We start from the raw sequence: 12,777 nt of genomic DNA, 5'->3' as shown, positions 1-12,777 counted from the left end.
TTAAATCCTTCTCCATTAAAGTTACTCATTACATTCTACAAAGTACAAACACACTAAGATTTACATTTGACATGTAAAAAATAAAGAGGAAGAAGGGAAATTCACCTATTTTGCTAGTTTAAGGAACTATCCTCAAAATGGCACACCAAGTTTACAATAAATGCACCCTCTAGTTAAATAAGAAAGCAAATTCACATTTTCCAGAGTCCTGGATCTCAAAAAGACCAAGGCAAATCTGGCCTGACACGCACATTTGGACACAACCCCATATACAATAGCCCCTCATACTGATGTCCACCCACAGCCAATTTAACTGAGACACGGGGGCTAAGACTCTTATTATATGATCACAACACTCTCTCTTGGAAAGTTTCCAGCAAATCAATTTTCCCCACAAAACAAATACTGTGCTTCCTCATGCTAGGCAATTCTGTACCCACAGATGATCAACACAGTCACTAATGCTCCCCTCAGCCTGCAAACAAGTTGGCATTAAGCCTCCAACAGTTTCTTTCCAACAGAGAGTTGGAAATTGCTTCAAACCATCTTCAATAAGATAAACCATCATTGCCTGAAGACACGGAGTTTTATAGGAAGGCCAGTAACATTGGACAATAAAAATCCCGGGCGTAGTATCTACAGCACAGGGCTAGGCAGCCTTAATGTTTCTCGGGTGGAAGTGTGACAAACTGTAAATTGGCAAAACTATCCCAAACGATAGCTGTGTGTTCAAACCCCAAGCTTATAGGGACCCACTTTCCAAAAGTGGGGTTCAGGAGTCACGGGAGCAATAAGAAGACGGGAAATAAACACGTGTGGTATTTCCGTAGCCATACATAACACAGCGATAGCGGATAATGTGGCCAAGGCCGGTTTGCAGGTCACGAAATAGACACAGAACTCTGCCGCTCTGGTCTTGTCCAGTGCCTTCCTCACAGTCTTGCTTGGAGGTAGATCAAATATCACATCGGGAGTGGGGGAATGGGAGGGGATTTCAGAGAGCGAGGGGCTCAGTTGTCCCTCACCCCTGCCTACCTACTGTGTTCTCTTTCCACCTGAGGAGATCCCGCCTCAAAGGTCACCTTTGCACTAAAGAGAAAGTGTCCACATGTGGGTGGGGGCAACTAGTGCTCCAAGAATAGCAGTAGCCCTACGTGGCAAGCTCCGCCCACCTACCCCGTTACCCCCCACCCCACCCCACCCCCAACCCCACTGCGGGCTTCCTGCCTCTGTCAAGGCTGAACCCAGCCGCAGTAGCTCGCAGGTGCTGTTTTGCTGGAGACGGAGCCAGACCTCATAAACGCAGAATGGGGGGGAGAGGCCATTGCCAGTCCTTCCACGTTAATTCACAGGATCCCTTCTGGAAAATGACATGAATTCTCTCATCCCCAAACTCAGTGGAGCACTGCTTTCAGATACAGACTGGTATCCACCGCTTCATTCTGAAAAGAAAATACAAACGGAAGTCATTAATTTTTTTAAATCATGATTATTGTACAGATTTATGCTTTCATTTTATTTCACTGGGTTCGAAAATAAACTCTTATGTAAACTTGAAATGCCTATAAATCCCTAACAGAGGAAGTTTTCTCTTCAGTCAATACACACATGTATCTCTGAATGCTTTTCTTTCGTTTTTTTTTTTTTCTTAAATTTTTATTTTTATTTGATTTTGAGAGAGAGATAGCCCCGAAGTTGGGGAGGGGCAGAGAGAGAGAGAGAGAGAGAGAGAGAGATCCCAAGCAGGCTCCACACCATCAGCATGAGCCGGTTGCAGGGCTCGAACTCACCAACCAGGAGATCATGACCTGAGCCAAAATCAAGAGTGGGACCTCAACTGACTGAGCCACCCACGTGCCCTAGAATGCTTTTCAAAACGCAGATAACCCGTTGCTCATTTGGGTATGATTCACGATAACATTTTGTTGAAGCCTTTTGGATGCTGAGGACATTTAAATGATGTCCGTTTTCATAATCTATTAGCCTCTAGCTAATAGATATCTACTAGCCTCTAAATTTTCAGTGTGTTAAATGGTATACAATAGACTGTGAGCAAGTCTGATGAGGGAAATGGTGTGGACCTGGCCTGACCAAGGTGGAGATGCCCATGCAAGGACCTGAGGACCATCACATGGAGGGTCCGTGCACTGCCACAGGGTCCTCACAGTTGACATTTGGGGCTGGACAAATCTTTGCAGTAGTGTAGCAGGATTCTCTCACAGAGTCGTGACACTGAGGCTTTTCTTTCCAGGAAGCAACTTCACCCATGCCGGCGCCGCTTAGCTGGGTTCGTACCCGAAGCACTGAGCCCCGAAAGGCAGGTAGCGTAGTTTTTTATATACATTTTCTATTTCTTTGTCTCCCTATATGGTCACACACAAACATGCAGCCTGATTGAGTGGTCTCATGCTATAGGGTCAGGAGGGATGTTGTCACGCATGCGTCTAGCCAGGTTGCCTTGAGGTTTTGATTTTTTTGTTTTTCTCCCCCACAGGGGAAAAACCTCTACCACAGTAGAGAGGGGCCCTGTGCCTTGTAAGATGGTCAGATGCTGGTATCTAGATGCTAGATGCTAGTATCTCATATACGCACCCAGTCGTGACAACTAAAAACATCGGCAGACATTACCAGCTACCCCGAGGGGGCGGTGGAGGGGCAAAACTGTCCCCACTTGAGAATTAGTGCCTCTTGGCTAAACTTTCCAAGATTCCTGGAAAATCAATACACAACCTAAGTGATTTTCCTAGATACCAAGCAGTCCTGTCAAAACCGGAACGCACACGTTGGCTCCTCTGCCGGCAGCCAGCTCATCAGTTTACCCCCAAAATGTGCAAACAGGATTCACTCTTCTCACTGCCTGCAGCGTTTTCCTCTTTTCTCTCACACAAATCTGGCTTTTGCCTTCATTTAGTCTAGCTGAGTCCTTCACATATGCGAAAACAGTACAAAATAACTACCCCAGGTCAAGATGTCTAAAATAACTCGTGCTGCCATTTTACATTTGTAAAACAGACTGACCCCCGCCCCATCCCCAGGCCCCCAAACACCCATAAAGTGAAGGAGCTCAAAAATAGCGGAAGGGGGAGGTGAGATCTAGTAAAGCAGTTCCCTTACCCTTGAGGGCGGCATGCTATGTGACCAAAGTCAGACGGAGAAAGGCAAAATGTTGCACAATCTCACTTACACGTGGAATCTAGGAAAAACAAACTCATAGAAAAAGAGACCAGATGGGATGCAGAGGGAGAGGGCCGGGTGAAGGTGGTCAAAAGGCACAAACTTCCAATTGTAAAATAAATAAGTTCTGGGGGTGGAATGTACAGCATGAGGGCTAGAGTTAACACTGCTGTGTGGTACCTTTGGAAGTTGCTAAGGGAATCAATCCTAAAAGCTCTTATTACGTGGGAAAATATTTTTTTAAGTTTACATATTTTGTGAGAGAGAGAGAGAGAGAGAGAGAGAGAGAGAGAGACTGGGGAAGGGGCAGAGAGAGAGGGAAAGAGAGAGAATTCCAAGTAGGCTCTGCACTGACAGTGCAGGGCTTGAACTCACGAACTGTGAGATCATGACCTGAGCCAAAATCAAGAAGTCAGACACTTCACCAACTGAGCCATCCAGGCGCCCCTGGAAAAAGAATTTTAAGAATCATTGTTCTTTGGAGTGGCTGGGTGGCCCAGTCAGTTAAGTCCTGGCTTCAGCTCAGGTCATGATCTCACAATCCGTGAGTTCGAGCCCCCCATCAGGCTCCACACTGTGCAGAGCCTACTTGGGATTCTCTCTCTCTCTTACTCTCTCTCTCAAAATAAATAAACTTTAAAAAAAGAAGAAGAAGAAGAATCATTGCTCTTTGCAGAATTGGAACAGCATCTCTGTGGGAAACTGGTTGCCCAGAGGATCACGGGAGGCAGGTGGGGTAACCCTCAGACCCACAGTGCGGTGAACATGGAAAACTGGTCTAAGAACACATGGGGTCTCACTGGGTCCCTCCCAGGGGCCTCTGCTCAGCCAACCTATCCCTGACTGAGTTCGTCCCCTCCCTTAGCCTGCCTGCCTTTTCGGGGTCTCTCTTCTTCCTTCCTCACTCTTCTCAAATGGTCACTGCGTTGTCTCCCATTGGACTGATACACTCCTGAGGGTATCAAATGGCTCAAACACTGCACATGCATGCTCTAGAAAGTGGACGCGGGGTCATAGAAACCCCCCACCCCCAGCAGAAAGGTCTGAGAGGAACAATGATACAATCTCCTGCTTACTCCTGGCTGCATCCTTTGGGCACCTGCCGCCGTCTGGCCCCGGGGATATGTCTCTAAGGCCATCTGTCTGAGCTCAAATTCTTCCCAAGCTCTCCCCAGGCTCACAAGCCACTGCCCTCTGAGTGGCCCTCCCACCCTTATAACCCTCTCAATTTTTTCTCACCCTCCTCTTCTACTTTCCCTGCCTACCTTTGGAAAGAGCTGGTAACCACCAAAGTACAGAGGGGGCTCGGAAAATCGAGATCACTCATGACACAGCAACGGCCACCAGATGCATCTCAGGCAGCTGCACCTCCCTTCTCTCACCTCTTCATACAGCAGGGGGTTGAAGGGTTTCCTCCCTTCCTTCCTTCCTTGCCTCCCTTCTTTCCTTCCTCCCTTCTCTCTCTCTCTCCCTTTCTAAAATTCCTGTTGAGGGGTGCATAACCTCTTCACCCTACACTTGGATGCTCTCTGTCTGGCCCACAGACACACTTTACTTATTCAGGTAAGTAAAACTGCTCTGTGAGGAAGCAATTCATTCTCAGTGAGCTTAAATTTGGCCCTCTGAATATCATTCATTCTACTTATTTGGGAAAAAGCAAGCTTTAAGAACTGCTTTATATAACTCTACACGGTCTTAAACAAGGATTAGCCTACTTTCACTTCCCGTCATCAGGAAATGCCAGTAGAATAAACACCCCTTCTCATACTATGTAGGAACAGGAGTACTTGCCAATCTGTCCTGCTCTTCTGATTCTAGGCTGGCTGGCACCGTGCCTGGTGCTAACTACATCTCCTAATTTGCCTTTTTCACTCATTTAACTGGCATTTACTACTACCGGTGTGCAGAAAGTATTTCCGGCGGATCGCAGATGATGAAATATACAAGATGGTCGGCATTATGGGCTAACTAACAAGGGCCCGGGCCCCTCCAAGCGAGGGATCAGGGTGGGAAGTGAGACCAGAGGTCAGGCCGAAGCTCCCAGTGCAGACGCAATGGAGGCGCGTCTCCAAGGCTTGTGGTTACTTCTCCTCCCCACCTTCCTTTTCACCGGGTTTTGTGCAAAGTCTTAAAAATTCTCAGGTTCTGACAAGCAGGGTGTTTTCCGTGCTGATGAAAAGTAACATACCAATGTTCTCATTCCACTCTTGGTTTCAAAAGTAGATGAGTAAGTTGATTAACTTTCCAAAGAGACTGATTTGCCCTTTCATGCCCCTCTGTTAATGTAATAGACTCAGTGGCCTTCAACAGAAAAAGGAGATCGGTTTCTCATACTGAGATAATCTTTCAATGATTTAGCGGTATCATTCGTTCCAAATTCAATACTTCTCTTGTGAAACCGTGGCATTTTCATGAAGCTCACTAATGATGTTGCAAAGTGGGATATGGGACTCCAAATGTGGGTGAGCTACAACAGGGAAACATTTAGCCTCATCTTTACAATTTAATTATTTTTTCCCACCTACTCTGTCTGCTCATGGAGGCAGGACCGTGTAACCTCCTCCATGGAGCGTGAACATCACTTGCGCAGAAATCAAACCAAACCAGCTGCCCTCCATCTGGTTCACTTACTGAAGGTCACAACTCTGCCTTCCTGACTTCTTCGACTTACCGTAGAGCAAGAGGGATGCTGGATCAAGCCCCAAAGTCTCACAACCGGACACTCTCTGATCATGGAGATCCTGTAGTAAAATGCCCAGCACCAACTCTTTATTCATCATATACTTCATAAAACTGTCATCTTCTGAAGGAACCCCAAATTGCAGGTGGTAGGCTACGGTGGCATTTTCACTGCTGAAAGGCACGCCAAACAGACACAGCAACACAGATCAACAGCATCACACTGCAACCCAGGAAGCTGACTTTAGCAGGACCCTCTTTCTAGTTCCTCATGTTCCTCCAGTACAAAAAGGCAAAGGGCACACTGTCCTAGAAGAACCCTCTTCTGTAATCTCGCTGCAGAAAGTTGAGATGACCCTAACCTCTTCCTTCCACCTAAAACCCATCCTCTAGGAGACCCCTGGGAGAGGCCCTTGAAGGGAGAGTCGCCCTCCAGCTATTGTCAAGGACGATCCAAGGGCTGGCCCATCCTCTGCCCCAATACCAACCTTTTATCCCCTGAGGCAGGGAAGCCCTGTTCTCCTCTTGTATTCCCTTCTCCACATCCTCACGCTCCACACTCTCCCTGCCCCAAGTGACTGCCACAGCTGTTTGGTTTAACCAGTTCATTCCTTAACCTACAAAACGTCTGAGGTAGGACGCAAAGCTCCCTGCCACCAGCTGGCTCCAAAATTCCCGAATTCCCACCGGCTGCCCTGTGTAGCGGCAGCATATCACAGCTCCAAAGTGAGACCTGTTTTCTGTCCAGTTTCCACCTCCCGAGCCTCTCAGCTTTGCAACTCTCAGGAAAGGGACCTAAGGAAAAGGGGTCTTCATCTTCCTGGAACATTTTTCCAGTCCCAAAATGAAAATAATCATAGGGCTATCTTCGGTTAATTAGTAGCTTACCCTGGCTGGTTAAATGCTACCTCGACATACAGGTTTTTCAAAGTTATCCGCATACTTTGGTTCAAGAAGGCCCCGATTAAGAGCCTGCAATAAAATAATTAAGAGGTGGCCACATCTGAGACTCTCACCCTAGGGCAGTTTTTGACTGACCTGCCTGCCGCTCCCGGGAGCCTGGATCAGAACGCTGGTCCTGCTAAGGACGGGGAATGAGCCCCCTCTTGTGGCCAGAGGTCACATAGGCCACTATTCTCGTATTCATGTGGCTGCCGGTTTATAACCCGTGACAGCCAAGCAGTGTGCCAAACTCCGCAGTTCGGATGAACAAAATACCATCAAGACTGTGGAGAACCTCTCGGTTTACGCGTGCTGCTACGGATGGGCTGCAAAATGCATGTTCAGGCTCTCGGCCAGAGACACAAGTGTGCAGGTGTCATTACTTGTTCCCCGTGCTCCACCTGCCAGTTACTGCTATCCATGGTCAACATCAAGGTTGACCATTGATAGCACATCAAGCTGCACATCAAGGCGTACAGCCACCCTGCACTCCCACAGGTGGGCAAGGTCTCAGGCTGGCTAATGGAAAGGATCACAGGCTGACTTTCAGAAGACTAGACCAGAAGTTTTTGAAAGAGAGGGTTGCCCTGCCTAACCCAGCCTGGCTAGCCCAACCTAGTCCCACCACATCAGGTCACCCACTGGGGGAGTTTACATTAAGGCTAGATCTTGAGGGGAAAGGAGGGATTTTCAGGAAAAACAGAGCCATGTGGGCTTCGCCTCAGCTGCCCACTATTAGAGTGCGCCTGGCAACTGACGAACCAAAGGCCATTTTCGCAGGTTCCTGTTGGGCTGGGGCAGGACTGAGGTCACTATCCCGTGTAGACACAAACCTGGCTGCCAGGGGTCTCTGGCTGTCTCCTGCCCGCTAGCGGCAGCACCTTTTGGGGGACAATGGTTTTTGTTTCTTACTCATCCCAACACTGTTAAAACGCTGCCTGGACCTCTTAAAATGCAACAAAAGTGCTTCCCGTACAGAGCTCCTCTACCCAAAATCCTAAAGTCTTAGATTTTTCTTTCAAATAACTCGTAAAAACAAATTCTCTAACATTTAATCTTCAGATTTCTAGCCACATTTGGTTCAACCTTCTAATGTTTTTGTTTTGTTCCCTCCAATGTCTACCCCAGCCCATTATGCAGCCCCACCTCCTCTAAACCCATAATATGGGGGCTGGATTCTCAGAAAGACCCTTCAGGCTGAGTGTCTTTCCTTTCTCAGCTCTGTCTTTAAATTGCAAGTCGGGGCTAGTATATAGAGGAAAATGTGCTGGGCTTTTTTATCGGCATTTTAATACCAGTAATTTGTGATTAAAACGAGCAATGTCAAAGATGTAACCGTAAGGTGATATGCACAGTGGGGGGTCCATAAAGAAAGAGGGATGGAGTTGTCAAGGCAACCCGCCACTGTATGCAGTTTCAGACTTCAGGTCCCTTTTGGCCCTATCCCGTTGTGCTATCACCTCGGTAGCTTCCCCCCTGTACTAATGCTTCCCCCCCTGTACTAAGATTATGGCCTGGGAAATTTATAGTTTGAGAAGCAGGAATCCCAATATAATACTATCTCTTTTTTAAGGTAATACTATCTGTGATGGTCACATTCCAGAGATATCTTAAGAATAGTGGATAAGAAAGCTTTGTCATGTAAATCTTCTCCTAACGATACAAAAAAATAATCAGATGACACCCCTACACACATACACCTTTTATCTAGGTTCTATAGATAGAGACAAAAATATTTAGGATTAAGAGATATATAAAGAAAAACTATATATATGCATGTATTTACTATACATGTATAATATATAAAGTATATATGGTAAGTACATGAATAGAAGAAATCACACCAAACTGTTGATGGCAGCCCGTTCAGTAGAAGGGAGCAGAACATACCATGTGTATGGAATTGACTAGAACATGCAATATCCAGGGGTAGTAGGTGGGGTGGAAGGAAACGGTAGACTTTTCCTGTATGAGATGTCTTTATATTTTTAATATTGTATAAGGAGCATAGACTCCTGTATTCCTTGTGTTCCTCAAAAGCAAAAGCTAGTATCTGGATTATACCATTTACATCACGTCACTATCTGAGATCTATTTCTATTCCTACCCCTAGCTTATTGGAACATCTGCAGGAATGGTTTACCTGGGAGTGGCTTCTCCTCTCTTCCATGCGACCCTGTTGAGTCATATAATTAATCAGGGCTTCACTTCGCTCCTTTGTAAAATCAGGGAGTTGAGCTAGTAAGTTTCCAAAAACCCTTCCAAAGCCAAAGCCATCACATCCCATCATCAGTTCCTTTTGTGCTTTGACACTCAGGAAGTCCTTCTAGACAAATGGTGATGGGGGTTGCTTTCCAGAGAAAGAGCAACGTGGCACGCTTCACATTCTTACCTGAAGTCCGTAATTTCCACTGAAGTAAAGTAACGACTCAGAGACGGGGATGAACTGTACACATCTGTGAGCTAAAAAAAACAGGAACAAGGAAAACAACCACACGCGTTACAGATGGATCATATTGCGTCTGTATCACCTGACAAAGCAAAACCCCCATAGACAGAGATTCCACACTAGGTAGGAATTCACTTATCCAGAGGCTCCGGACCGAGAAACAGGAAGGTGTGGGCCTACCCCAACTGAAACTCAAGCTAACACTCATTTAAAAGGAGCAAGTGGCCAGGCTGGGATTTTCAACATCTCTTACGTGTTGTGCTGACCCCTGTAGCCTTCACGCTGGGAGTGGTCTGCAGCCAGAGCCCAACAAACCCCAAGACCCCAGGCAGGAGACAACACGGCAGGGGCTGGGACGGTGGCAGAACAGGCCACCCGGGGCCTGGCACAACACTGGACAAGGGCTTCTTCTCTCCTTTCCGCAGAGCTTTACTGTGAGGAGAAACAGCCACGGAAGCCACAGGAATAGCACCTTCCCCTGGGTAATGGGACCAAATGGAGCTGGCCTCAAATTGCAAAGATACAGAGTCCTCGTTTTATGCATGAAATACTGCAATCGCACACAAAAAATGGCAGCTGTGTTCCCAATACCCAGGTTTCGTGACTTCACATTTTCCTGTACTTAGTTCAGCCCTTTATTTCAAAAACAAAACAAAGCTAAACCGCCTCCTACACACTATTTTTCCTCCCTCCCTTCCCCAGTACGAATCATTGTCCACAAGTCGGCGCGTATCCTTTTCACGCCATGTTTTTCCAAATGTAATAGTTCCTTGCGTAACATAACAATTCATAATTACTTTGTGTTTTTATGCAAATAAAAGGTGCCATAGTCTACACGTTCTTCTTTTTTTCACTCCAAATTACATTTGATAACTCCCCATGATGGTACGTAGAGACGGAGGTCATTCACGCTAACTCCTAACTCTTGCGGAGTCACCACTGACTGAATGGTCACTGAATGGTCACACCGACCCTTCCATCCCCCTATGATGGCCATGTGCACTGTTGGCACGAATCTCCTCTTATCACAAACCATGCCCAAGCAATCACCCTTGAACATTTCTGCGCCACTCTTCTTGTACGTGTAAAAGTTTCCCTTGAGTCTGCTCTCCATCCCAGCAAGTGTGTTACATTTCCCGCGGCCTTGCTGGCACTTAGCGTTACCAGGTTTCGGGGTTTTTAATTATTGCCAATCTAAGGGGTACAAAATGGTTTTCCATATGCATTTTTACTAGTGGGATTGGAGAATCTTTTCATGTGTGTTTACGAACTCTGGGATTTCTCACCTTTGAATTAGTATCGGTTTCCTGTCTTTCTCTTGGGTTGCCTGTTCCTTGGCGGTATCTGCAACTTCTGGATCTGGAATGTTTGGTGTTATAGTCTAAACGCTAGCTGGTGTTACATTACAAATGCCTTCTCCAAGCCTTTGATTAGCCTTTTCCTCACATTTCAGACATAGGAATCCTAGCCTAAAAGCAGTGCCCTGAGGGGAGCTCCGCTCGTTTTGTCTCCCACCTACTTCCCAACAGAATCTCCAGGCGCTTACATTTCCACAAACGTGCCCACTGAATTCACCTGGTGCCAATTCAATCTCCTGAAGGTGGAGCGGGGGGGATCAGAGCACCTACAGTTTGTATGCCTCCAATCTTGTCACTTTTGCCGTGCTCTTTACAAGAACCTGACATAAGAGGCATTACTACCTCTTCCCCTTTCATTAATAAAGGACACAGCTTTCGGAAAGGTCATGAAACCTGCCCAAGGCCACTCTGCTCACAAAGAATCCAGTCCTAGGTGTTACAGACACTAAATCCCCTCCTCCTCACATGTTACCACACTACCCAGTGAGGATGAAGCAAGAAGGAAAGTGTCCTGAATACCAAGGAGGAAAGAAGCATAAAGTGATAAGAACTTCAGAAAAAAATGACTAGGTCATCTTACAGTTGTTGAGCCTCAGAGAAAAGAAAGCTGCCAACAGGTCCATGCAAGAAGTAAGAAGGTGGCTCTCACAGGGTTGCACAGAACAACAGGAAGGAGGAAGAGGAGGAGGAGAAAGAGGAGGAGGAGAAGGGGGGGGAAATGCTAGCGATGGTGTTCTTTCCACGCACTTCCTTACATACACACACACACACACACACACACACGTATTATGGAAGAGATTATGTCCTTCCAGCCTTCTCTGTTTCCTCTCTCCTCTTCCTTTTTAATCCTTAGGGCCTAGTACTATTTTGCATATAGTAGACTCTCAGAAAAAATGTCATTTAAATAAATACATTTATTTTTGTTTATTTTTTAAAATGTTTATTCATTTTTGACAGAGAAAGAGAGAGAGAGAGAGAGAGAATGAGTAGGGGAGGGGCAGAGAGAGAGGGAGACACAGAATCCGAAGCAGGCTCCAGGCTCTGAGCTGTCAGCACAGAGCCCAACGTGGGGCTCGAACTCACCAACTGTAAGATCATGACCTGAGCTGCAGATGGATACTCAACAAACTGAGCCACCCAAGCACCCTTTATTTATTTACTTTTAAATGTTTATTTTTGAGAAAGACAGGGGAGGGGCAGAGAGGCAGGGAGAGAGAGAATCCCAAGTAGGGCTCCTTGCCGTCAGTGCATAGCCCCATGCGGGGCTTGAACTCACAACCGTGAGACCATGACCTGAGCCAAAACCAAGAATCAGACACTTAACCAACTGAGCCACTCAGGGGTCCCCTCAGAAAAAAATTTTAAGCTAAAATTTTATGTTAAGAGCTGAAATGGTATATCAGATCCCTTTTAGTGTCCGCTCTATGATTCTGATTCTTTTTGGTGACACGTCCCCTGCTGTCATTAGGACATGTTCACATATCTAGGAGCCGTTAACCACATTACTTTGGCCCAAAGAAGTGAAATGAGGGACCTCTCACCCCTTGCTCTGGTGTCCCACGCTGTGCCTATGAGGCTGGGTGCACCCTGAGCGAGGCGCCCAGTGAGCTACCAGAATTGGGCAGAGTCGCTAATTCGGGACCAGGGAGACAGCTTCCCTGTGTTACTGGAGAAGCCACTGTTAACCCCTGCATCAAGCACACAGGCCAGGGTTAACACGACATGCACGTAACAGGCTGGCTTAAGCAGAATCAGGGCCCCACCTGCAAGAGAAGAAAACTCTGGCAGTAGGATAAGCGAGAGGCTAGGAAAATTGTTTAGAGAAGCAAGACAATAAAGCAAAAGCGAGGACATGGTGTTCCACTGTTCATTCTCATTTACCTTCCGTATCCGGAAACTTCCAGAAGTTGGCCTGAGTGAATGAAAGGAGTTTTTGACCTAACAGTAAGACTAACATCTCATGGGGCAGCTGGGTGGCTCAGTCAGGTAAGTGTCCAACTCTTGATTTCAGCTCAGGTCATCATCTCATGGTTGTGAGATCGAGCCCCACGTCAAACCCCACAATGAACCCCACATCAGGCTCCCCGGTGCTGGGTGCATGGAGCCTGCTTAAGATTCTTTCTCTTCCTGCCCGGCTGGTGTGCCCTCTCTCTTTCTCAAAAAAAAAAAAAAAAA

The 12,777-nt window shown here is 46.7% G+C and overlaps 1 protein-coding gene across 2 annotated transcripts in view; it reads right to left on the bottom strand.

Moving 5' to 3' along the window:
- Nucleotides 1-1,214: 1,214 nt before the first annotated feature.
- CUNH3orf52 (chromosome unknown C3orf52 homolog) overlaps nucleotides 1,215-12,777 on the bottom strand; it is a 32,331-nt gene continuing 20,768 nt past the window's right edge. Inside the window, exons 4-6 of one of the 2 annotated variants that reach the window (XM_040484483.1) lie at nucleotides 9,188-9,258; nucleotides 5,846-6,024; nucleotides 1,215-1,442 (exon numbers count right to left, since the gene is read on the bottom strand). In XM_040484483.1, coding sequence (XP_040340417.1) covers nucleotides 1,438-1,442; nucleotides 5,846-6,024; nucleotides 9,188-9,258 — 255 coding nt within the window. In that variant the 3' untranslated portion in view covers nucleotides 1,215-1,437. Of the gene's footprint in view, nucleotides 1,443-5,845; nucleotides 6,028-9,187; nucleotides 9,259-12,777 lie in introns of both variants that reach the window. The other variant, XM_040484482.1, reaches the window with a different exon arrangement.

Source organism: Herpailurus yagouaroundi, unplaced genomic scaffold (assembly GCF_014898765.1).
Source record: "Herpailurus yagouaroundi ecotype Mexico unplaced genomic scaffold, PumYag 162, whole genome shotgun sequence".
NCBI lineage: Eukaryota > Metazoa > Chordata > Mammalia > Carnivora > Felidae > Herpailurus > Herpailurus yagouaroundi.
This window is presented reverse-complemented; position numbering and strand designations above follow the sequence as displayed.